At 38.3% G+C, this 27085-nt stretch overlaps 2 protein-coding genes and 1 long non-coding RNA gene across 6 annotated transcripts in view; 1 reads left to right on the forward strand and 2 right to left on the reverse strand.

The window, feature by feature from the left end:
* The window catches only part of LOC132114224 (uncharacterized), a 534277-nt gene that overhangs the window by 297484 nt on the left and 209708 nt on the right, over positions 1-27085 (reverse strand). The window lies entirely within an intron of this gene.
* Positions 8294-20470, forward strand: LOC132113686 (protein phosphatase Slingshot homolog 3-like). 4 transcript variants are annotated; one of them, XM_059521597.1, is made up of 16 exons: positions 8294-8316; positions 10370-10489; positions 11547-11584; positions 11687-11870; positions 12407-12522; positions 13772-13840; positions 14296-14361; positions 14664-14940; positions 16230-16358; positions 16450-16496; positions 16646-16792; positions 17035-17235; positions 18282-18450; positions 18563-18658; positions 19259-19351; positions 19438-20470. In XM_059521597.1, the coding sequence occupies exons 2-16, from the start codon at positions 10442-10444 to the stop codon at positions 19579-19581; spliced, it is 1824 nt and encodes a 607-aa protein (XP_059377580.1). In that variant the 5' UTR covers positions 8294-8316; positions 10370-10441; the 3' UTR covers positions 19582-20470. The 4 variants fall into 4 exon arrangements, with proteins under 4 accessions (XP_059377580.1, XP_059377577.1, XP_059377578.1 ...); XM_059521594.1 differs by lacking the exon at positions 8294-8316 and adding an exon at positions 8880-9056; XM_059521595.1 differs by lacking the exon at positions 8294-8316 and adding an exon at positions 9065-9208.
* On the reverse strand, positions 22646-26191 carry LOC132113687 (large ribosomal subunit protein uL18m-like). The gene is made up of 4 exons (XM_059521598.1): positions 25937-26191; positions 23301-23469; positions 22905-23139; positions 22646-22801 (listed from the first exon to the last, which is right to left on the reverse strand). Exons 1-4 carry the CDS (start codon positions 26031-26033, stop codon positions 22730-22732), a joined length of 573 nt encoding a protein of 190 aa, XP_059377581.1. The 5' UTR covers positions 26034-26191; the 3' UTR covers positions 22646-22729.

Raw genomic sequence — 27085 nt, forward strand, 5'->3', positions numbered from 1 at the left:
TACAGACGAGAGAGAGCTAAACGGTGCATGATTGAGAGGGTGACGGCAGAGATCGCGGAGAAGTATTGATTAAGAACGCAAACTGTTGAATTCATGAGAAATCTACAGACGCAAACAGACGAAGTGTAGTAAAATAAAGACCTAAATGTGTATTTCGGACTATTTTTCACCACAAGTCTGAAAGAAGATATGTTATTGAAGACAAATATCAAAAAATCTCAAAAGTGACCAGGAAAAAAAACGATGTTTTTGCCTGCCGTGTCTCGCCTTAATATAAACACACACTGTTATCAGTATTATTTTGGACAAAGTTTTGCACATTTCACTTCAATGTACACTGAAGCATGCGTCGTGAATTAGCAATGTGGAAACGGTGGTTTGTTACTGCAGTAATATCACGTTCAGTGATATAAATCTCTCCGTTCCAGAATATTTGGTTCATAACATCAATCTTTGATTCAGGTGTTTGTGCAACCGTGCCCTGAAGATTTAACAAAAGTCTGGCTAGGCCTAAAAAAAAGTACCTAGGAATTAGGAAAGTAAGTGAGAAGTGAGATCAAAATTACCTTGCTTGTTTCTTTCCGCCATTTCAACTCAGTGCGAGAAAAAAAATGCATCGCTTCTTCTGTACGGAAAACGAGCAATTTTAATTGGTCGTCAATTCACTGTGAGTCTGTGTATCGTAGCAACGAGCAACAAGACGGTGCTGTTATGAAACCAGTGGGAAAATAGATCTCGTGTATTGTTTATATATTTCGTGTGTGTGTATGTCTCTATGTGATAGAATTATTATATGATGCAAATAATTCTAGCCGGCTCAGCCAAACTTTATCAGATGGCGGCTCAATTTGGCTTAGGAAATTATTGGCTGGCGGCGGCTGAAATTCTAAATGGCGCAAATGGCGGCGCCTGGCGGCGGCTTCGGGGTCTGATTCCGAGCCGATCACGTGTCCGCCCCCTCCCGCCATGTCAATCACTGCGTGAACAAGGCGGGGCTTGCAGAAGGTCAGAGATCTCAAATCTCAAGAAGAGGATTCAAGTGAGAGAACATGGACAAGACAGTTGGTCCGTGTAGGTCGTTTGGTTAAATGATTATGCAGTTTGTTTATTATGAGCCACCTTACTGTGGCGGGGCATCCAATCAGAATGCCCGGTGGCGAGTTAGATTTGTTCTCTGATCTGTATCGGCTGGCGGTTAACAGAAATGTGAGATTAAACGCAGTCATCTACATTCAGTGTGATCATTGACTCAAGAAAACATATTCAAACTTTCTACATGGTGTCAGAAGTGAGTACGAACTTCTCGCCAGTGAGTATTTCTTTCTGTCGTCGTTGAACAACCTGTTACATTGGACTGTGCTAGCATAGCTATCGCCATTTGACAACGTTGTTTTCCTCTAACTTTACCCAACGTGATGGCGGATGGATTTCGCAGACCCGACCCTCTCGGTTTTGATGAAAATATCGCCAAGAATTGGCGTATTTTTGAGCGGGAGTACGATATTTTTATTGCTGCCGCACATTCAGACAAGCTAGCAAAGACCCAAGCTTACATCCTTCTCAACATTGCTGGCCCAGATGCCATCGAACGAGAGCATTCTTTCGCCAACGCTGCTGAAGTGCGCGCGCCGGGAGATGGCGGAAGGATCATTACACCTGCTGAATCTCGAGAGGACCCCGAATGTTTGAAGAAAAAATTTCGTGAAATCTGCAATCCTCAAAACAACAGGACGATGGAAAGACACAAATTTCATACCAGAGGTCAGAAACAAGGTGAGAGCATTGAATCATTCATTAGTGATTTAAGGATTAAGGCTAAACACTGCAGCTTCGGAGACCTTACAGAGGAGCTGATCTGTGACCGCATCGTGTGTGGCGTCACCAGTGACACTTTGAGAAAAGCTCCGTTAAGAGATAGCGAGCTAACACTTGCCAAAGCCATTTCAATATGTCAGATACACGAGATGACCAAGGAAAGCAGCAAGACGTTATCATCACAAAGTAATGCTGCCAGCGTGGATGCAGTTAGGTTAGTTTCAAATAGAATGCAGTATGTAAAGTCCCAGCCCCCCTCACAGACTATCACGAGGTGCAATAATTGTGGAGGCAGCCACGCAGCTAAGCGGGAAAAGTGTCCAGCATTCGGACAACAGTGTCACAGCTGCCAAAAGTTTAACCACTTTAAAAGTTGCTGCAAGTCTAAACCGTGCAGCCAAAATAGGCAACATCCTAGACAGAAAACTGGCAGACAGACTGTTAATGAGATAGAAATAGAGGAACAAACATGTGAAGATGGAACGTTTTATGTGGACAGCGTTGAAGTTGACAGTCACGTTGATTGTGTGATTTTAAAAGCCATTGAAAAGGATGAAGGATTTGTCACAATGCATATAAACGGCAAGCCCACTGAGATGAAAGTGGACACAGGAGCAAAATGCAATGTGATGTCACTTGACACTTTCAGGGGACTTAATAGCGGCAAATTACTTCTAAAGCAGAAGAACGCGGCTAGCCTTGTTGCCTATGGAGGCACCAGAATAGAGACCAGTGGCGTCGCCACTCTTCGGTGCTGTTTAAAGGAGCAGAACCGCTCATTGCCGTTTTTCATTGTGGACAGAGCAGTGCAACCACTGCTAGGATTTCGTGCATGTATGGACATGGGGGTTGTGAAAATGAGTTCAGACGTCCATCAGATCAGCGTGGAGAGCGGCACGGACTTCAGCTCACAGACATTTACACAGTACAAAGACCTGTTCAGTGACGAGTTGGGAGAACTTCCGGTCACATACTCCATGATTTTGGATACCAGCATACAGCCTGTCGTCCGCCCAGCTCACCGTATCCCCGTTGCAATGCAAGAAAGAGTTAAAGCTGAACTTGAACGTATGCAAAGCATAGGTGTCATAACACCAGTCACGCAACCAACCGACTGGGTATCGTCCATGGTGGCAGCACATAAGAAGGATAAGCGAGAAATCAGACTATGAATCAACCCCAAAGACCTCAACACCACACTGAAAAGACCCCATCACCCAATGCGCAGCGTTGAAGAGGTGGCAGCACAAATGTCCGGGGCAACAGTGTTTTCTGTCCTGGATGCAAAGAATTCGTTCTGGCAGATACGTCTTGACAAGAAATCGTCACTGCTGACCACATTCAGCACTCCATTTGGACGCTACAGATTTCTAAGGATGCCCTTCGGCATAAATTCCACAAGTGAAGTATTTCAGCGCTCCATGGAACAACTGTTTGCGGGTTACCCCTGCTCAGTCATCGTCGATGACATCATAATAGGAGGCCGCAGAGTGGCTGAACATGACGCCAACTTGAGAAAGGTGCTCGAAAGGGCATGGGAAGTCAATCTCAGGTTAAACCCGAACAAGTGTAAATTTCGTCTGGACCAGGTAGCGTACGTAGGCCACATCTTCACAAGCGTAGGCCTAAAAGCAGACCCGTCTAAAACTGCAGCGATCAATGACATGCCAGTGCCTACAGATGTGACCGCACTACAACGCTTCCTGGGCATGGTCAATTACCTTAGCAAGTACATCCCAAATCTCAGCGACATCGCAACGCCCCTTAGGAAACTCACCTCCAAAGAGACAGCATGGTGCTGGTTTCAACAGCATCAAGAGGCTTTTGAGCGCCTCAAATCATGCCTGTCCAGCCCATCAGTACTGGCATACTACAATGTCAAAGACCCAGTTACACTGACTTGCGACGCGTCATGTTATGGACTAGGAGTAGCATGCTTACAGAACGGTAGACCAGTAGCCTTCGCATCGCGTGCTCTCACGGACACGGAGACGCGATATGCTCAAATAGAAAAGGAGCTTCTGGCTGTTGTGTTTGCCTGCACAAAATTCAAAGACTATGTCTATGGAAAGCCCACAATCGTAGAAACTGACCACCAGCCTTTAGTCACTATCATGAAAAAGCCCATCCATGCCGCTCCTGTCTCCAGAGAATGTTGCTTCGGCTGCAAAGCTACGATATCAGCCTGATCTACAAAAAGGGCAAGTACATGTACTTGGCAGACACCCTCTCAAGAGCTCCCAGCTCACAAGCACCACACAGCCCTATTGAAAACGTTGACTACGAAGTCATGAGCGTGAGCTACATCTCCTCATCACGCCTGGAGGAACTCCGTAGACACACAGCAGAGGATGAGGTGCTACAAACGCTTACCACTGTCATTCGACGTGGATGGCCCACCAGAGAAAGCCAGCTCCAGTCTGCCATTAGACAATTTTTTCCATACAGAGATGAGCTGACAGTGGAGGATGGTATCGTCATGAAAGGCCATAAAGCCGTCATTCCACGATCCCTGCACAAGGAGTACATCAACATTGTACACAAAGGCCACCCAGGTATTGAGGCAACCAAGCGAAGAGCTAGAGGTGTAATTTCTTGGCCCACAATGTCAAAGAACATCACAGAAGAGTTGCTCTCATGTGCAGTATGCAATAGCACAAAGTCGCATCAGCGGAAAGAGCCCCTCCAGCTCCACCCTGTCCCAGATCTGCCATGGTCCACAGTGGCCGCAGACATTCTTGATTGGCATGGCAAACACTATCAAGTTCTCGTGGATTCGTATTCCGGCTGGTTCGAAGTCGACCTCCTTCGAGACTTGACCTCATCATCCGTTATATCCAAATTAAAAAGACACTTTTCGGTACATGGTACGCCTCACATACTCCTCACTGACAATGCTAAACAATACACCAGCCAGCACTTTAAGGATTTTGCTGAGCAATGGGATTTTACTCATACCACAGGCAGCCCAGAGTTTCCCCAGTCAAATGGACTCGCGGAAAGAGCAGTCCGCAGTGCCAAGCAACTAATGGAGAAATCAAACAGGGATGGGTCTGATGTGTTCCTCAATATTCTGAACCTCCGAAACATTCCCTGGGACCCAACATTAGGTTCTCCTGCTGAGCGCCTTATGTCTCGCCAAACTCGCGCAGCCATTCCAGTGAGCACTAAACTGCTGGAGCCTACCCCGAGGAATGTCAAACAAGTCACCGCTCAACTCCTCAACAAAAGACTCACACTGAAGCGCTGCTATGACAAGTCGAGTCACCCACTACAGCCGCTGGGCAGAGGGACAAGCGGTCCGCATGCAGACAGTGAAAGGCTTCGACAAACTTGGAACAGTAAAGGAGATGAGTAAGGAACCACGGTCCTACATAGTTCAAGCAGATGGGAAGGCTTACAGGAGAAATCGCCGTCCAGACTTCCTGTGGCTGAGGAGCCATTACCACAGCTCCTTGATGACCCAGACCCTCAGGACACCAGCTCCCCTATGGTTTTCCTTCACCACAAATGGTGACACCAAACACTGCGCAACTACAATACCCATCCTCCCCCCAGCCCAAGTCCACAGCGCAATCACCCATTAAGAACCACGACACACCATACACCACACGTTCAGGTCGCATCTGCAGACCAAATCCCAAATACATCTAGTAAAAAAAAAAAAAAGTTTTCTTCTTTGTGTAATTTCACCCCAGCTATCCAGCGTGTCCAGTATTGTGACATTTTGAAGGACTTTAAACACTCTTGGTGATCAGTAGGTTATGAAGAGGCCCAACTGTTAAAGTGCAATGTGAGGTATCCATCTAACCTAATTTGTTTGATTCATGTTGCAAAGTTATGTTTACCAGTGTTGCCTTGTTTGATAGGGCTAAATACTAAAAGGAAGGGATGTAGGTCGTTTGGTTAAATGATTATGCAGTTTGTTTATTATGAGCCACCGTACTGTGTCGGGGCATCCAATCAGAATGCCCGGTGGCGAGTTAGATTTGTTCTCTGATCTGTATCGGCTGGCGGTTAACAGAAATGTGAGATTAAACCTAGTCATCTACATTCAGTGTGATCATTGACTCAAGAAAACATATTCAAACTTTCTACAGTCCGTGTAAGTTTTGATCATTTCAGTTTATGGCTTTAATATTTCATTCGCACTGGTGGGCGGAGCTGAAATGCTGCTTTCATCTGGTTGGTCGAATCATGCCACCTTCAACTCGGTCTTTTCATTCTTTCAGGCAGAATAAGAGTCAGTGCGAGTGTGACACTGGAATGTCTGAAACCACAGCTCACTGTTAATTAGCATAATATTTGAATCAGATGTAGCTGGGCACATAATTCGTGCTGCTGAGACCTGCAAATTATTTCTAGGTTGTAGTATTGTATGAATATTGTCCCACTGATAAATACAGTGCAAATAGTTCTGGGCACATAATTCGTGCTGCTGAGACCTGCAAATTATTTCTAGGTTGTAGTATTGTATGAATATTGTCCCACTGATAAATACAGTGCAAATAGTTCTGTCTCTTTGGAAAAAAGTGAAGTGGAAATAAAAATCAATAATAAACTGAACAGTTCCATGTCTGTAACATTTAGCACTCTCATCTTTTAAGTCATAAGGCACTAGGTATGTGTGTGTGACATTAATAAATAATTGTAAAAATTAATATTACATTTCTGAAATAAAAATAGTAAAATTAGCTCTATGCTGCTCAGTGCTCCTGTAGCCTACCCTAGCGCGCCCTCTCGCGGCTGTAGACGGTAATGTTTTCTCTTGGTTCTGAATAAATGCGACTTATATGTGTTTTTTTCCTCGTCATGACTTATTTTTGGACTGATGCAACTTATACCGAAAAATACGGGTAACATTATTATTATTATTTATTATGAGAGTAATTGACACAGACTAGAACTTTAATGTTTCACCAAATTCAGCTCAGATCTTCAGACTCGTCTGACTCGTGTTGCTGTATAACTGGCCAGACTTACCTTCCCAGAAAAATTCTATTTAATTTTATTTATAAATAATTTAACGGGGTCTCTTGCAAGTCGCAGCATTACGAATTATGTGGCCAGCATCATCGGATTCAAATATTATGCTAATGAACAGTGAGCGGTGGTTTCAGACATTACAGTGCTTCACTCGCACTGACTCTTATTCTGCCTGAAAGAATGAAAAGACTGTGCTTAAGGTGGAGCGATTCGACCAATCCGATGAAAGGAGCGCTTCAGCACCGCCCACAAGTGCGAATGAAATATTGAAGCCATAAACAGAAATGATCAAAACGTACACGGACCAACGGTCTTGTTCATGTTCTCTCACTTGAATCCTCTTCTTGAGATTTGAGTCTCTGACCTTCTGCAAGCCCCGCCTTGTTCACGCAGTGATTGACATGGCGGGAGGGGGCGGACACGTGATCGGTTCGGAATGCATTTTCAATGTGCGCATTGAATTTTGCTACCTTCATTTCGGGACATTGAATGAAAATGCAATCGAAGTGTCTTGACTCTGAGTGTTAATGCATTTAAGAAAAATAGCATTTAAATGATAATTTTGCCACAGTTTTTGCTTGAACATGTTATACATATCTAATCATTTCTGTAATACATTTTCATTTTAATTTTGCAACTTATAAAGCGTTAAAATTAGTATTCATTTTACATATTAAAACTGGTGTAGGAAATGCCAAATGAAAATTATGTAATTTAATTTTCTTTTTCATTTTTGCACCAACACAAATGTATTGGAAAATGTAAATGTAAATACAGAAATGCGTTGCCATTTTACATATTGCATTGTCATTTTGCATATTACATTCCAAATTGAATATCGCTACCCATATGCTTCCATACTATCCTTCAATGTAAACAGTCTGCAAATAAAAAACGCATGATTAATAAAGATAGTGTCTCTCAAATGAAAGAGTCGACTCTGAACCGCCTTAACGGGTCGTCATATTTTGGAATCTACTCTACTCTAGCAGCGGTTACCTATAAACGTCACAAGATAATATATTTGCATGCATAATCCCCGCCTGCTTGCGAAATACAAAATAAAATTAGTGTGTTTACGGCCGAGAAGAAACTGTTTTCTCAGCCTCACTGGACATTCCAACACAGTTCCCACCATAGACTTTATAAAAACAGGTTCACACATGCACCTCAAATAAGTAAATACTTACCTGAAAATGAAACGTAGATTCACCTAAATGCACTTATAAATACTTATAGTGTGTAAGTAATGTTTATTTAACCAAAAACTTGTGAATGGGACAGGAATTTAAATGTGATTAAAAAAATAAATAATGTGAGTAGGGTGTTCACAATGAAAACTGCAATCAAAAGTGCATTTCGTGTACCTGTATGATGAACCTATTAAACCTATTAAACAGAAGAAAAAACAAACAGTAGAATGCTGAATGGGGCGGGTTTACCCGGTGGCTCGAGCCGCAGACGCCGGAGTGGTAGTAGATGACGTCAGTAACGCTACAGAAAACACCTTCAAATGTGAGTTCAGTGTCTTTAAGCAGTCTATTGCTAACGTCGTCATTCGTTGTGTGAAGTGTGTCCGTTTGTAATGTCTCGTGTTATATGTTTTGTATATGAAGTAGAATTCGTCTGTTAAGTGTTAGTAGGGGTCTTTTTATACAGTCTATGGTAGGGGTCCATTCGGTACACTTTTAATATTTGTACACTAGAGTCTAGACGGTGTTTAGTGCGTGATTAGTCACTGGTTGCCTCCTACTGGCATAACTGTAAAAAAATCAATATGTCAATAAAATTCAAGGACTGGAAATAACTGATGTACAAAGTATTAGAGAATGCCACATGGAACATGTGCAATTGCAAGCAAATGCATTTAGTTTGTTTTTAGTGTGAACACAATATTGTTATGTAAACACTTCTTGTTGCTGTTCCTCTCTACAGTAACATTTCACAACATTGCATTTTTAATGCGACAATGCATTACGTTACTCAACCTCCGATGAACTAAATAGAATGTCTCTGTCGCTTTAATAGACGAATAACTCCCGATCCGCCTCTTCCATTTAAGGGCACATTTACTTTTCTCGGCCGAGAATAAGTCTTCCTGGTTTCATGCTATAGTAGTCTGCCTTCCCCTTTAAATGGATTTTGGACCAATGCAAAAGTTGTGGTCATAGGATCAAAAGAACTAACACGATTTTCTCGTGGAAGATTCAGTTAGGAGGGAATCCTTTTCATTTCACAGCGTTTCAGCGCATCAGGTAAGCGAACTCTCCATGTTTAGTCCGCCCTTCTTTGCTTTTCTTAAGGAACTGGAAATGACAAGGCTCGAGTCTGTTGTTGGTCAAAACAGCTGTGTTGGAGCTACATAAGCATAAAGCCTCAGCCTACAGGCATAATAACAGGACATTAGGTATGTGGCAATACTCTATCGCGACTGAACTGAAAAAGCTAACATGCATAGATTGCAAGTCTGTCTTGTAAAAGCAAATGCTTGAGCTGAGGTATTTTAGACCGTATACATGACGCGCGCAGCCGCATGCACGTATTCAACACATCGATCGCATATTATGATATCTGCTGATATTTCAGAGTATGTGGGATCGGTTACGCGTTTTATTAGAATGTGTCATGGATATGGCGAAGAAATACACGGTATGTCTCTCTCCATCTTAGACCGCAGAACCATTTGGTCGTTTATTTTCAGTATCTGTTTCGTTACGTGATTTGTGTTGTGAATTAATAGCACGTTACACTAATAATACGATACACTCTCTGTCGTTCCTTGACTTTTAAGACATTAAAAGCACAAATTAATTTAGTTTATTTTGTTTTTACACGTTATAAATACTTGATACACTATTGTTTAAATATTATTATTATTATTATTATTATAAATTATATCAGATTAAAATTGAGAATTTGATCCCACTTCAGGATGCATTGACCTTTTGACCTTAGATCTGAAATTATCTAAAAATTAAAATCATCCTGCAGTGTCATAATTTTGACAGTCATTTGAAATGACTTTTGAAATTGAGTTGATTTTTTTTTTATAAATTAAAATTAGTATTAATTATCAAAAACTGTTTTTAATTATTAATATCACTCCCACATTTTTTGTTCTACATTTTCTGGCAAGATATTAAAATTTAGTAAATTATTATTATTTTTAATTTTTAGAATTTGAAAAGAAGTTGTAGTGTTAAATATAAGTTTCTTTCTATGGTGAAACCCTGTAGAAAATGAATGGAAAATAAAACTGCTCTTTTAAAATTTTATTTGACTGCCTGAGGTTAATGATAAACACTCTTGGAAGGTTAATCATCTCCTTTCTCCCACTTTATAAATAAAATTACATTATTTATTAAAACGAGTTTTAGGGCCTGTTTTGTACCCTATTTGTGAAAATTACATATAGGTGGCGAAATGTTTTGGATGTTATTAACAGATTCTGAGACTGCTCTGAAATAATTCAGTCTAGTTAAACATCTTGATAAAGTATTGTATTTTCAGATGTAGTACCATTCATCAGTTTGTGTATTAAATTTTTTTTTTGTCCTACTCAACCCAGTAAACTTGCAAGCATTCTGTTGAGCTGCTCAGACTCATCTGCTGGTGTTAAAGCAGGATAACCGGCTGTGGAATGGCTTTGCTGACCTTGCACAGAGCGCAGTCTATTTGCACAACACCGGTGAGTTTTATTTTGCTTAATGAAAATGTACAAATGTACTTCTAAAATGCTACAGAAGAAAATCTGCACTTTTTGTGTGTGTCAGTTGCAGTGCTCCTCACATTCTTTCACCCTACTCCCACTCCCTCCACGTGTGTCCATTTACTCTACACCTTTTTCTGTACACAAGTTTATGTATGATTTGTTAGTGCTCCATAGCTTTCCAAATTTTACTGTGAATCTGAATATGATAATTAATTTCATGCTGTTCCAAAAAAAAGCCCCAGAATTATGTGAGGATTCTGCTAAAGAGCCAAAATGCTTGATAACTTTAATTGCTCTTCTTGTAGGCTTTGTATTTATTATATAACACAAGATTCCATTTTCACCCATACCCCATGCATACTGTGTATATGATTCTATAAAACACTATGTTTAGACTATTTTGAGTAAAGTCTCACCAGAGCTTTAACCTAAAACCTCATTGCCCCTCCTCTACACCCCCCCTCTCTTGCTTTTCTTGTCTCTGTCGGGACACGTCAGTCACATAACAGGTAATGTTACTGTCTCCTCTTTCATTCCATAGAAGCACTGATAACAGCCTCTTTGGTGTCCTTCTCTCTGTATTTCTCTCTCACTCTATTTGTCGTCTTTAGTATGAGCTTCCTCAGTGTCTTATCATACTGTCACTGCATTACAGTTGGCAATTTTTTTCCAAAAGCCTTGTCATTGTGTTAACAGGTTTCCTTTTTTAATGTGTGTTTAATTATTTTTATTTTTTCACCCAGTCACTCATCTCAGAGTGAGTTATGGGTGAAAAAAAAGCTAAAAAGCCCTTCCCAGATGCAAGTTTTTATTCAGATGTTTTGGCAAATAGCACTAACTGAGTCAGATGATCCAGAGGAGTCGAGCAGAATCTAGTCTGTTTGCAATTAAATGCATCACATAATCAATTCACCCACCACCCATTTTTAACATCACCATTCACTGGGCAGATCTTATAATAATTATAGATCTTATATAATTTCCTGTAACTTCTTTTTCAATAAATTGTAATCAGCTTAATTTTATTTTCAAGGATGAGCCTATTCCAAGAAGAGGTAGACTTCAGAAAAGGTGAGTGTTTGTGATAGTTTCAATCATGCGTGTGTAATTTAGTTATATAGTGTTTCCTCCAGAAATGCGTAACTGATTAAGTTTTTTATTTCCGCACCCCAGAGAAAGTTTTGCCCTGGTTAAGGGGGCAGTGCTCCTGGTGGGAGAAGGAGAGAGGGAGGGATTGCAAGAAGAAACCGTACCCTCTCTGCTAGGTCCTAGACAAGGAGGCCGAGCCTCTGACACTCAACACAGACATTTGCATGCAATGATTTCGTTACTACGACCGGAGGACACAGTCAAACTGGTTAGGATTTCCTCTAACCACTCTTGTTTAACTACACTGCCTTTCGATGTTTAGGATTGATGAAACAAATGAAACAAAGCCTCTGCTAAATAAATGTTATAATCACAAATGACTGGAAAAATAATGGGTCTGAATATACCTCATGCATTTGCATTATTTATTGTCTGTGTGAGATTTATGGAAGTGTTTGCACTTGCTGCCTGGGTTTATTAGAGACAATGTTTTGCGTATGTAACATCACATGTTCTGCAATGTGGTTTCTGGAGACACTTTAGTTTGTTCCATCTTCTGCTATACAGAAATGACAATAGCTTTGCTTTGTCTTTAAGAATACAGTTACACACAATACAGTTTTCTGTGTCTTAAAAAACCTATGTGTTGAACAACATGCATGGGTGCTGTTCTTGAATTATAATAATGGCAAAGATCTCATTATAATTGCTTAGGACTTTTTAATTATCCTAATGAATCCAGCTCAGACTTCTGTATCTGATTCATTTGCAATGTAACTGAATGTCTCTTTCTCCCTGCCTCAGGCTGTGCGTTTGGAGTCGGTGAGCCCAGTCAGAGTGAGGTATTTGCTTATCGTTGGCACACTTATCAAAAAACAGGAGAGTCTACTTCTTGGCATAGACTTCCCAGGCTCAAACAGGTAGCACATCTAAATAAACTAAATTATTAAAGGGGTCGTATTATGCTCTTTTACAAAGTCTTGATTTTGTTTTGATTGTGTACTACAACAGCATCTCATACTAGGTTGTTTGAAAAACAATATTTCTTCACATATTTTACATTATTACAATACCTCTCTCCCCTGTCTGGCATTAACAGCTCGAATAGTTCCTGTTTCAAATGAAATCCCGCCTTCTGAAATATGAAATTTGATGTGATTGGTTAGCTGGGCCAGTGTGTGCTATGATTGCCTGTACTCGGCGCCTGGTGGGGAAATGACATGCCCCTTACCATAGTCGTCTGCTGCGAGCTTCAGTTGTAAATATTGCGTAAAAATCAAATCAATTTGAGCGCGATTTAAACCCAGATGATTTTAACCACTCTAAGTTTTTCAGCCTTGGGAAAGCTAGTGTGTCTCCTGCATAGTGATAACACTCGTGGCCTTCTCTAGTGCAGATCAACATCTCATCCCATTCGTCGATATTTGTGATCTCACAAATCCCGGAAAACATGCGTTGTAGTCCAAACGATGTCGTTCGTTTTTTTTTAAAATAAAATATCTGCTTTTGAGTTGGACTTTGAGCTTTGTAACTTTGCAGACCTTTTTATGCTCAAACTGCAACATTACAGACTAACTAAAGTTGAAAAAGTGAAAAAGCATAATAGCATCCCTTTAAGTCATCAAAAGCAGATTTGATTTCATTAGAGATAAATGGAGAAATATTAAATTGTATGTGTGACATGCATGTTAAATGTTTGTATACCTATTGTCTTACAGCCTAAATACTATTGCATTTTTGATAACATTTGTTCACAACACAGCTGAATCAAGGAGACTGTATTTATTCTACTATTTTAGAACTGGAATGTGCAGATATTTAGAAAATTTGGTGTTTATGTTAAGTAGCAGTTTCAAAGGGATAATTCACCAAAAAATGATTTATATATTTATATATAATTTACTTATCCTCATGTCGCTCCAAACCTGTATTACTTTATTTCTTCTGTGAAAAATGTTGGTAAATGTTGTGAGTTTGTGTATATTGACAAAAAAATGCAGAGACATTTTCAAAATATATTTTATACATTTTATGTTATTTTTTTAAATTTTATTTTGGGTGAATTTCTTTAAATATAAACATTTAGCAGATTTTTAAATAACATTTTATTATATTTCAGCCGGTCAAGAAACGTCCCTCACACATTTTCTCTCTCTCTCTCTACCTCAGTAATGAGTGCACTATTGGACTTGTCTTGCCAATATGGAGTGACACACAGGTTTACCTAGATGGAGATGGGTAAGAACATAAAACTGATTTATTCTGACCAGAAATCAATTAATAAAGTGCAAATATATGATGATGATAATAGCAGGGAAAGCAAGAAAAGCAAAAGTGTGTTTAATTTTAGTACTATGAAAGCAATCTTGATATCATTATCTTTTCATCAAAGTCAAATTTCACATAGCTTTTAAATTAAAGGCAGCTTAAGTACAAAGTCTTTGCTTTGTTTTTGTTTTTTTTTGAAAATTAGGAAACCATAAACACTAAATGTACTAAGCAATATAACTGGACTTAATATAAAATGTAAAAAAAATTAAACATTTCAAATAAATAGACCTGTGCTTGGTTTAAATGGAAAATCTTCCACTTTATAATTTGTTTGCCTAGCTCTGTAGAACTTAGTACACTGTTGAAACCTCAGCCACAGAGTTCTGCTTTTCTGACAGTTTGTTGCACTTGTTCTTTTACAGAGGTTTCAGTGTGACATCTGCAGAAGTGACACGAATCTTTAAGCCTGTGTCCATTCAGACGTTGTGGTAAGTTTTAAAGCAGGAAATGCTGAGGAAACAACTAGTTTCCTCAAACAGAAACGACATACAGTGTGACTTTGGTCTCACAACTGCACACACTTAACTGCACACAGTTATAATGCTATTTGTTTTATTATTGTGATATTGCCGATATAACTGTCTTTCTTCTGATCCTTAGTCAGTCATCACACATAGCCTATTAGACATCTGCATAAAGCCTCTAAATTAGCTATTTAACTTGTAAATGTGTTTGTGGTTTGTCGACTGCTTGTTCACAACACTCTCTTGTCTCTCTCACTTTGCTCAAGGTCTGTGTTGCAGGCGCTGCATGGCTGCTGTGAACGGGCCGTACGTGGGGCTGTCATACCTGGCTGTGGACTGGAGTGGGCACAACATTACAGAGAGAATGTGGAATCTGACCAGCACTGCCTTAATGAATGGGCGGCCATGACTGGCCTGGAGTCAGTCAGGAAGGACACTGTAGTGCGATTGGCATCAAATCGGGAGTCAGTAGAGAGGGAGATCAAAACCCAGCTACGAGATATCATGAGGACTGAGGACTTGGAAAACATTACCTCTAAGCAGGTAAAATGAAGGAGAGTAAGGCTTTACTCTGCTTTTCAAACAATGTTCCACAACGTCACCAAGCTCTCCCCTCTAGTCACCAATAGACCACTTTTTATGATAAAATCAGTTCCTGATGGATAAAATCAAGTTCCACACTATTATTTTGGGGTGTTAATAGGACATATAACAGAAGTCAAATGGTTTAGAACACAATTTCATGTTTACTTTAAGACCTTATGTATGTAAATAACATCAGAAAATGTAAAATGCACTGTAAAAATGTTACGGACATTACAGACTAAAAGACAATGCAATGGAGTGCAAATTTCTAAATATAGGTAAAACACCTGTTAAAATTTTTTTTTTTTTTTTTTTTTTTTTACAGTATGTTATGATTGTTTAATTTTTTGCATATGTATGCAACAATTTTTTTAATTTATTTTTTTACGGTTGTGATTTTAGTGTCCACCCTTCCCTAACAGGCACTTTGCAAAGCCAGTATTGCATTGCAACATGCTGCAAAAGATTTCACAATTTGCATGTTTTTGCAGCTTATTTTCAGAAAGTGGTCTGGTGTGGACTGGATTTATTTTATGGCCCCTTTAAGGTCATTCAAAGTACACTACAATTAAAAACTTAGAATTTTTTTTTTTTTGAAAGAATTATCTTATGGACACCATGGCTGTATTTATTTAGAAAATACAGTAAAATATTAATATTTTGATATTGCTACCGTTTTAAATAACTGCTTTCCTAGTTTAATATATTTTAAAATATAATTGTATTCCTGGCAAAGCTTAATTTTCAGTGGCCATTACTTCAGTTTCACATGATCCTTCAGAAATCTTTCTTATTTGCTGATTTGGTGCTCAAGATACATTTTTACAGCATTCTAGAAAATTCCAAAGAATAGCATCTTGTGAAATAGAAATCTTTATTATTATTATAAGTGTCTTAACTGTCACTTTGATTAATGTAATGTGTCCCTGCTGAATAAATCTATTCATTTATTTCAAACAAAACTTACTGACCCCAGTCATTGTCGAGCCTGAAGACGCACCTTTTTAAGACTCTCTTCCTTTAGAACTTACTTAAGGTTAATGTGCCTGGGCTTGTTGTCTTATCCATAGAATCTTTGTGGTATGAACATGAGCAGCATTCGTGTAGTGAGATGCTTGATTTGATGTTTGTAAGCATTGTATATCATGTGACTTTCCATTTAATGTTATTTGTATCCCAAATCAATGATCTTGGAGTTTCTAGCACCATACAGTTGAGCTTCAGTGACTCTTTCTGCGTGTTTGTAGGTGCGAACAGCCCTGGAGTCCAAATTAGGCACAGACATGAAAGACTACAAAGAGTATATTGACAATGAGATGATGGTCACAATGGCACAGATGGACAAACCTTCCAGAATCTTGGACTACCTTTACTTGGTGACTGTTAACATTTGTCTTCTGCCTTGTCTGCAATGGTACTGTTGGAAAAACACAGTCATTTATCTCTGACTCTCTTTTCCCCCCAAAGGGTTCTGAATGGAATGCTGCCAACTTTGAAGAACTACAGAAGAACAAGTATACAGGATTAATTATGATTCAAATAATTAATTATTTTTAATGAAAGATCAAATGGATGTATTTGAAATAATTAAGTTATCCTTTTAAATGAACATTTTCTGCAGCAGATGAATAGAAAGAACCGTTATTTTTATGGTTTTTGGTAGTGTGGGCTACATCCTCAACGTTACCAAGGAGATTGACAACTTTTTCCCAGAATCCTTCACCTATATGAATATTAGAGTTTACGATGTGGAGGCGACCGACCTACTCTCACACTGGCCCAACACATACACGTTCATCAGTGACGCGAGGTGCTCAACACACACACAAACCCACACACACACTCCTCTTCCTCATTTTGGTCTATAGATGACATGCATTTACTTTTTATGTTTGCAGTCTGTCTTCCCTGACTGTGAAATGCATTAGTTTATATTAAGGCACACATGCAGTATGGAATACTTAACCACCTATGAAATATATTTGCGTATGTCTCTGTGCTCTGTCTCATTCTAATATATCATGTCATTGTTTTGTTCTGATGATAATACAGGAAGCGTGGACAGGCCATACTGGTCCATTGTAAGATGGGCGTCTCTCGCTCTGCCTCCACAGTAATTGCTTACTTGATGAAGCAGCAGGGCTGGACATTAGAGCAGGCCCTCCACCATGTGAGAGAAAGACGGCCTATAGTGCAGCCCAATGAAGGTTTCCTCAAACAGCTGCATACATACAGCGGCATCCTCAATGCCAGGTGACTTACACTCTCATTATGGTGCTATACTTCATACTTGAACAAACAAGCATTCACACAGGAAAACTGACATTTTCCCACTTGTGTAGTATCTCAATAGATGTTCAGGTACAAACAAGTCAGGTCTGGATTATTGTTGTTCAACCGTGTGTACATAAGGGAACTGAATAGTGCAGATAAACAAACTTATCTCAAACCGTCACAGCTATGTAAGTTTGGGATTCTGAAAGAAGTCTCTCATGCTCACCAAGGCCACATTTGTTTGATCAAAACTATTATTACAATATAAAGCTGTTTTAATATATTTTCAAATGTAATTTACTTCTGTGATGGCAAAGCTTTTTAGCAGTCATTACTACAGGCTTTTTTGTAACATGGTCCTTGTGTGCTATTTGCTGCTTGAGACATTTCTTATTATTGATGTTGAATACTGATGATTAATATGAGGGGGGGGGGGGGTAAATTCTTTTAGAAAGTTCAAAAGCATTTAAAGTAGAAATCTTTTGTAACATTCTAAATGTTTTCACTGTGACTTTTATTCAGCAAGGTCGCACTGAATTAATCAAAACAAAAATATTAATTTATTTCAAAAGAAATCTCACTGACTACGGAATTGAATTGAACGATAGTGTATACATTACACAACTTTCTGAAATCCTATATTCTGATTGATCAGCTGCAGCATAAACTGTATATTAAATAATAGACTTCCGATATATCTATAAAATACGCATTTTATTAGACACAATTAGGTAATTTTCAGAGGCTTTATGCAGCATATTCTATGCAGATAACAGATTTGCCAAAACGTATTGGAATTAATTTCAGCTGCAGTCTCTTTCTTGACTCATTTTGTTGGGATATCAAGACATTTTTACACAAAATTGGACAGAAAAGGCTACATATATATCAGTGATAAATTGAAACCACTCACAGAATTAGGTAGATATATATATATATATATATATATATATATATATATATATATATATAATATTCAGTAATAAAACTGAATTAAATTCCAAACGTTGCATCGTGTCATGCAGTAAACAGCGCCACAGTGACCTCTGGAGGAAGAAGTCCAAGCCAGACATCCGTCAGCCTTCTGTCCACGATGAAGCAGCTGCAGGGAATGAACATGAACAGAAAGAGGAAGAAGAGGAGGACTCAGTAAGCCTAGAAGAGGAAAGCAGTAATGAGGAGGAGGAAAGAGATGTAAGAAAATGTCCTGTAACATGCAATTTTGATGCTACTCAGCTTCTATTTAATTTCCAAATTGGTTTTACCAAAAAGTATATGTTTATTTCTATGCCTCTGTCATTCTCAGATCTTTGATGAGCAGTTGGATGAGAGTGTTGCTGACGCGTATGGGGCAGATACAGCTACATCCAACCCACTTATTACAGTACAAGAAAGTGATAAGGTTAGATCACTCAGAGGCCAACGATTTAAATTCATTACATTTAACCTTTTTAAAGTCCTTCCAGATGTTAATGTTCTTTACTATTGCACAATCCTGCATCATATTTGCTAAATGTAATCAAATACTTGTTTCTTAGTACTTCTGGGGTGCCGATTCCAAAAAATAGTGCATGTTTTTCTCTAGCACATCACACTTTCTCACAATATCGTGCATTTCATTGCATTTTTACTTTTGATGATCATTTGCAAGGTGAACCGGTTTTGAATTATCTCTTAAAAACCTGCCACAAGGACACAATCTTTTTCTGAGCCGCGTTACAATTGTTGTTTCAGTTCTCAGATGATTTCCATATGTATGAGTTATTCTGACGGTATGAATTATTATATTCCTAATCCTGATTTCTAATCCTGACTGTACAGGATGGAAAGTTTTTATAGATTTGTTTTGAATACCTCATAATCAAATTCAGTAATATTAGGCCATTTTTTAAAATGTAGCTGAATTTCTGTTTTTCAGGATGCAGGGTTTTGTTTTAAATAATGGTTTGGGTTTTCATGAAGGAATTTTTTTTTTTTTTATGTTTGCAACACTTTATCCTAGGTGTCGACTAGCCCCTGCAGAAGTGGCAGGATGGATTTGTTCTCTCTAATGCAGTCTATTCAGCTTGACGATGAGGACAGAGGGATCGATGAAGTGAGAAGAAAGTGTTTGTTCAAAAGCAAAACTGATTAATAAAGCACATAAAAACAAGCTTTAACTGAAGAATTCCTGTTGTTCAGATCAATGCAGGTCTTTCTCCTGCGCAACATAGACGGAGTCATGGAAGAAGAGGCTTGACTCCTCAGAGAGCGCATGTTGATGTTTCTCCTGAACCAAGCAGCAGACAGGCACAGAACAGCAGCCAGGATGAAGCTGGTCTCTGAAGCACTTTAAAATGGGCCGTGTTAGGACATCTGGAGAGAGGGGAATAAAAAAGTGAGGAAAAGGTGAGGAAAAAGAACACAAATAGTGAAACTCTTGCACAAGTCTTATCCTCCTGATTGTATCATTTCAAGTTCTATGAAAAGTCATTGCAAAATAAAATTAAGGAATTTATTCATATAGATGCTTTATTAAGGCACATTTAGGTAATTTTACTATATTTAATATTCAACACATGAAAGCACATGGTTACATATCAATGGATGTCTCACAGATTTTTCTCTTGCCTGTCCATCTAGCCCAAAACTCTTAAACTGTGGTCAGTTTTAGGTGGATTGTTGAATAAATAAATAATAATAATAATCTATAATGGCCGGTTTGTTTCAGCCACCCCTTGTCAAGTGAGTATTGTTAAAGGAACTGTTTTACTCAGAGCACTATCATTCAAAATGTCACATTGTGCCTTTTGAAATATCTGTCCTTTGCACCTTCATACTGAGCCATAAAATTCAGTTTACTTCACAGATTTTAATATGGTATTATAGTGTGAGTGGAGTATTTCTCTGGCTGTTATCTCTCATGTCATTATACAGAACCATGAACTATTTCTCTCTATAGCGTTGCTTCATGTTGTTTTTAATAAATTAATAAGAGTGTGATTGACACATTTTAGGAGTCCTATGCAATAATCTACTTTATAGCGGTTTCTTCTCCAAGAATGTGAAGCTTTATGCTGCCTCTGTAGAGATCAGTAAGTGGAAAAAGTGTAGAGGAAGCAATCAAGGATTTAAACTTAAATTTCATGTACACTACCATTCAAAAATCTGGGGTCATTAAGAAATCTGTGCTTTTTATTCAGCAAGGATACATTGATTGACAATGATGTTTATAACTTTAAGTTTATATATATTTTTTTCTATTAAAAAAAATAAAATAAAAATCAGATACCAAAAAAATGTTAGCACAACTGTTTTCAACATTGATGATAATAAGAAATGTTTTTGAGCACCAAATCCGCATATTACAATTTCTAAAGGATCATGTGAGATAAAAGACGGGTTCAATGGGCTGTTGAAAATTTACCTTTGGCATTACAGATGTAAATTACTTTTTAATTTATAAATAAAAAACCTGTTATAATATGCAATAATATTACTCACAATATTACTGTTTAACTGTGTATTTTTTTTTTTTTAATCAGATAAATGCAGCCTTGGTGACTCCAAACTTTTGAACGGTAGTGCAGTTTCTAGACAGTGATGTAGCTACTCATGCTATATCATAGGTTTTTAACACTTGGAGCTATTTTCATGTCTTTTTAAATTAAGCAGGCATTGTTTAATATTTGTTTTTTACCTTTATAGTATGCAGGAAACAAAACCTGAGAAGAGTATCTTTTCTTAAAAAAAAAAAAAAAAATGTGCCAGTTATTTAACCTTCTCTGCGGTTTCAATCATTCTGCATGGTTCAGTGCCTTTAGTTGATAGAGGTGGACCAAAATAACTACATTCGTTGGTTTTAATATTTGTGCAGTTAAAACTAACACAGCTAATTCCTACATATTACATGTGTCTTTAGCTACAGGGGTGGTTGATTTGTGTCTTTGCATGATATATCAAGTCTGTATGCATGCTGTTTGTACTGTATGTAAGCCTTTTTGTGAAGCATGAGTCCTGTATACAATCTGCTGTAAAACATGTTGAAATGTGTATACTGTCATTGCACAAAGTGCCAATGTTGTGAAACCAAAGTTATGTTGTCGAATGTTCCTAGTATTGAGGCGCCGCTGGTTTTGTAGTTCTTTTCCACATGAGAATGTTTTAAATTATGTGTATTAGCGATAGATAATGACCTACAGCCTTCAAAATGCTGATTTTCCTCACCTTATGTATAATGTGCCATGCCTTATCGACTTCAAAAATGGTTTATAACATTTTATTCTGATGTAACTAGATTTTCCATTGTTGGTATCGTTAAATATCAAGACAGGGTGATGCTTTTTCTATTTATGACGGATCTGAACATATATCTTTTTAAGTTGATATACATTGTTGTCTGTGCTATAAAAAAAATAAAATGAATTTATAAAGGTGGCTTGAGAAATGTCTAAAGGAAACTGAAACTGTCTCAATGATTGTAATTCATGATTGTTTCACGTTGTAAGATATTCCTATTCTTAATAATGCTAAAGTGTGTAGAAAGTTCACATTCATATACTAGTGCTTTACATATATTACTGGAAATGTCTTTACTAAAATTCTAATTATAGCAACTAAGCTTTATAGAGCCATACTTGTAGTTATATGGCCAGATAAACAGGTCATAAATTGTAGCTAAGCAATAATTACGGGTTGGTGGACTAAAACTCAGCCCGATACAACTGTATCTATCCTGAAATATGACAAATAACTTGTAGTATACAAATTTGAAAATATGTATTTTAATAAACCCATTAATAACATACTGCTCAAATATTTTTGAGTCTCTGCAGCTCATTAAGGCTGCATTTATTTGATAGAAAAAAGTAAAAACTTGTTGTGAAGTATTATTACAACTAAAAATAACTTCTCTGTTTTAAAGAATTTAAAAACAATTGGTTCCATGTGATGCAACGCTGCATTTTCAGCAACCATTACTCCAGTCGTCTGTCACATGATCCTTTCTAATATGCTACTTTGGTTCTCAAGAAACGTTTATTAATTGTGAAAACAGCCCTGGTGCTTATTTTTTGTGTGGAAACCATAGGATTAATTGATGAATAAAAAAACTTTTTTTTTTTCTGTCCCATTACTAATATATTTACTTTTGACCAATTTAAAGAATACTTCTGAAAAAATGTGTGCACATTAGTATTATTTGCAGTGCCTGACGTTTTTTGTCATTGTTTTTGTCTGAAATGCATCAGTAAGAGCATTTTAAGAACCTTATATAATTACAAACAACACTTTAGAAACAAACTGAAAACCACTGAATCAATTCACTGTCAACCCGAAGATTTATAACCCAATAATCAAACAGGTATAACGTGTTGAGGACACCTATGTAACCAACTCAATGAATACACGGTTTGAATGTGAGAATATTTATATTTACAGACAAAAGCCACACTTCATAACAATAATAATGATGATAAAAAAGTGATGCTGCAACTTAAATGAATTTTCGTCTTTGTTCACTAAGCATGATGCCGCCCTCTTTCATTGCTGTCCAGAATGTCTGATTCTGCAGTTGGGGAAAAAATATACACAAATTAATCTATAAATTTACATGATTAACCGGCCATTAATGTGTAGTCCTTAAAGAATGAAAAGAAAAGAGAACTCACCGACCCCGAGCGAAACTTCCACGGTACCTCTCGATAAACAATCCTTGTGATCCCTGCGTCCTGACACCGCTGAGCAAGCACCTCACCTATGGCACGACAAGCTGCTACAGACCGCGTGGAGCCCAGCTCACGCTTCAATGCCCACTCCTTTGTGGAGCAGGACAGCACAGGATCTACAGAGTCACCGGAGAACACCTCAGCTGTGATGTGATGCTGTGTGCGCCTGAACACCAACCTGAGGAAGGAGCGGTGAAGAACAAAATAGCATCAGTTCAATATTCATGTACAGTGTACATTTGTGTTTGTATCTGGAAAAAGGCTTTTAAGATGTTGTTTGTAGATGTTTTATTATTCACATCTAGTTCCAGTCCTCACAATGCATACCAAAAAAACAACCTGTGATAATATTGTCTGGAGGGCCACACTGTAGCCCAGCCTCGGTCCTTCACTGCCAGGGCCATCTGTTCCAGGTTTCTTGGGTTTCGGTTAACAAATGTTTTATCGATGGCTTCATTATCACTAATCACTGGTTCCGGCTCAGGTGCTGTCTGACTATATTTCCAAGCTGGTGGGAAGAGACGCATTATATACACATTGTGTTCTAGAGGTTTTAAACATGCAATGCTGTTGTATTTGCTCAAATTTGTGGAGAAAAAAAAATTTGAAAGAACTTTTCAATGCAAAATAAGTAAAATGATTAATTATAATGAAAAAAAATTATAATCTATATTACATTGTTAATCATTTCTATGTCAATCAAGGAAATTATCAAAATGACCACTGAAACTAAAAAGGAAGTTATATCATGTCAAATTATAATAAAAGTAAACTGCTGAAACAGTCTCAGTTCAGTATCGCTTAATGAATCTTTTTGGTGAACACAGACTCGAGATTCGATTCACTGAGATGAATCGAAATCCCCATCTGTCTTTAGTTTTACACATTAAATCAGCCGTCCTCGTTTCTTATTTTATTTTAGGTACAAAATGGTCAGTTTTCTGGGAGGGAAAAAAACATTTTTAGAAAGCAGATTGTATGTCTACTAATCAACAACTATAATCTTTCTGTCGCCCGTATTAATTAAACACACCCATGCAGCAGAGAGTAAATAGATATAGTTGAAGGTAGAGGTCTGCATTCCCGCGGCTGTCCCGCGGGACCCGACCAGATATTTTGCGCCGCGGGATTAAATATCCGACTAAAAAACGGCAGCGGTCGGTAACTCTGGTGTAATTTGAACGGGAGCGGTCGGTCATTCAATATCACGTTCCCGACGCCGACATTCTTTCAGAACAGCATATCTTCGCTTTACCTAATCTTAATCTTATCGACCACCCGGTATAGGCTACAGTCTGCCCTGTACTCAGGACCGTTATGCACGCGCTGCACGCACGGACCAGTAACGGTTCTTTCTGTCATGCATTGATTGTATTTGCTGGATCTGTGCGCGCGCGCAGCATGTGCATAACGGTCCGACTCCTCATGGCAGACTGTATGTGATAAACGCACCTCAAAAGAAGAAAATGGCAGAACAAAGTGTGGAGCAAAGTGTGGATGCGCTGTCCTTGAAGGACGTTCAACTTGGACTGGACAATGGTCAGTTTACTGCTAAGAAACCCACGTCAGGCAAGTCTAATGTATGGGAGTCTTTTTCATGCATCATAGACGCAGATGGGAAAAAAATACCCTTTGCGCAATGTGATAAATGCCTAAAAGTGTTCCCGTTCAGCAGTCACAAGACTGGAACCTCGGGATTAAGGCGGCACTCATGCATCATCACAAAGGGTCAAACTAAACTGGCATTTACAAAGTCTAGGCCGGTGCCAGAGCAGTTTAAAAAAGAGACCACAGAAAAATGTGTTGACTTTGTTTGCCAAGACATTCGACCGTATGATACTGTGTCCGGAAAAGGTTTTAATCAGCTGGCCCAACATTTGGTCGACACAGCAGCAAAAATTGGAAAGTTTAATGTCAGTGAGATACTTCCACATCCAACAACAATGAAGAATCAGTTGGATCGAAATCACTAGATATTCAGATTCAGGAGTACATGACCATGAGACTTGAATTATCAAGTCAACAAAAAGTTTTGCAGTGGTGGGATTCACATCAGTCCCAGTTTCCTGCTCTGAGCAACCTTGCGAGATATGTCCTCTGCATCCTGGCCACGAGTGCACCTTCCGAGAGAGCATTCAGCCTTTGCGGTCGGATTTTGGAAGAAAGACGTTCGGTATTGAAACCGTCATCAGTCAATGACATTGTTTTCTTGCATGGATATTTAAAATAGTCTGGAAAAAGCTGATTTTTCCAAGTAAGTACGGCTTTAGTTCATTTCATATTGCCTACAATTTTGAGATGTTAATTTATAATTAGTTATTGTTGAATTTATTTCGTTTGTAGGGGAGACGTTGAAATCGATGTCGGCATATTCTTTTCTTAAATTGTTCGCGATGGAAGGCCTACATATTTTGCCTACAATTTTGAGTTGTTAATTTTTTTTTTTAGATATTGTTGAATTTATATATTTTGTTGGAGAGACGTATGTCAGCACATTCTTCTCAGGGATGAGAAGGTTAAGGCCTACATATTTTGCTTAATGACGTCATATGTTCTTTCTTTCTCTAACACTTTTCCTGTGTTGACAGCAAAATGTTACGAATTTTGATAATACGAATAAAAATAATAGCCTACACTTAATTTTTTTTTCGCTGCAACATTTTTTCCCCTACTGTCTGCAGCAAAATGTTAAATTTTGTATATTGACAAGGCGAATAAAATAATAATAAAAAAAATGTTTGTGCAGACTACATTTTTATTTTCTCTGTGAAAATGTACATGTGAAATTCTGGGAGATCTATATTAAGCGGGATGGTCGGGTCGGGAAGAAAATTATTCTAAGCAGACAGCGGGTGAACAAATAGTGTATATATAGCGGGAACGGGTGGGTGCGGGATATAACCCCAGCGGGAGCGGGACTTAAAAAAACAGTCCCGCGCAGACCTCTAGTTGAAGGCTCTAGTTATGTTACTTACATGATTGACAGTGAATCCACGCCGCTGCGGCCGCAGATCTCTGACATTGATCCAACAGCGTGCGAACACCACGGCAAACATCACTGAACAAAGCCATTTGACAGCGGTACAAAATACCTTTAATTTTGGTGACAAATTATAGTTGTTGTTTTTTCTGTACAAACGGAGACAGCATGATCCTTCGTAAATTATTAAAACGATTTGACCACTTACTACTAGTGCGCAGCCATTTTGATGTCACACAAAAACTGTTCCGTGTTTCCGAGCACAAGTTAGAGGTTTGCATGGGTTCCGCTTAGAAATCATTAAAAGCAATGAAAACAATAACGCTTTATAACATTTTTAATAACAAAAGGTGAAGGTATGCTCTACTTAAACTTGAGGTATTTAATAAAACATTCTTTAAGATCCTTAAACCACAATTATTGATATGGTAGAGTAATTAGATATTACACAAGATGGCACTAGTACCCTTCATCTTAGAAAATAAACCTTCGTCTAATACTACACAAAAGTAATAGAAATTGCCATCATGGATTTTTGGTCATCTATTGTGGTTATAACACGGTAACCTTGGCTTGGAGTATTAAATGTGCATGTTAAATAGGCTATACGCTACATTTCTTTGTCATAATAAAATTAAGTTGAAATCAAGGTTTAGTTGGCCTACATTCACACGTCTGGTCATTTAATAAGACAAAATAGCGTATTCATTAGTTTCAATTGCTAATAATTTGTGATGAACCATGTGAATCAACATAGTCTTACACCTGCGGTGAAGTTCATTGAACACATATCCAATAGTTCAAATGAAATTGTATTCTTTTCTCACAATCTCCACAGCTTGTTATAGCCCACTTCTACACTTTCAGGCAGCTGTGGGCTCACCTTTTTGGACATTAAGGGATTTTCTGCATGGCTTGCCATTTTAATTTGGCCAATTTGTTTGTGCTGCACTTTTAGCATCTTTTGAAGAGGCTGTGCCCCTAGATAAAATAAATGGTTCTCTTGCCATTTGAACAAGCGTGACCCTGTAACCCAAATCCTTGCTCTCAGCAAGAGCTACAGCCTACTGATGTTGAGCACTTTACCCATAGAATCCTTCAGACCATTAGAAACCTTGCATTTGGGGAGGAGTGTGCAGCTGTG

The sequence above is a fragment of the Carassius carassius genome, chromosome 33, assembly GCF_963082965.1.
Source record: "Carassius carassius chromosome 33, fCarCar2.1, whole genome shotgun sequence".
NCBI lineage: Eukaryota > Metazoa > Chordata > Actinopteri > Cypriniformes > Cyprinidae > Carassius > Carassius carassius.

Coding starts and splice junctions, on each gene's coding strand:
- LOC132113686 (XM_059521597.1), top strand. CDS start 10,442: ATGGCTTTGCTGACCTTGCACAGAGCGCAGTCTATTTGCACAACACCG. Junction 13,841..14,295: donor GTTTACCTAGATGGAGATGG/GTAAGAACATAA, acceptor GTTCTTTTACAG/AGGTTTCAGTGTGACATCTG. Junction 19,352..19,437: donor AGGACAGAGGGATCGATGAA/GTGAGAAGAAAG, acceptor CCTGTTGTTCAG/ATCAATGCAGGTCTTTCTCC.
- LOC132113687 (XM_059521598.1), bottom strand. CDS start 26,033: ATGGCTTTGTTCAGTGATGTTTGCCGTGGTGTTCGCACGCTGTTGGAT. Junction 23,470..25,936: donor GTGGATTCACTGTCAATCAT/GTAAGTAACATA, acceptor TCTTCCCACCAG/CTTGGAAATATAGTCAGACA. Junction 23,140..23,300: donor TCCAGACAATATTATCACAG/GTTGTTTTTTTG, acceptor CTCCTTCCTCAG/GTTGGTGTTCAGGCGCACAC.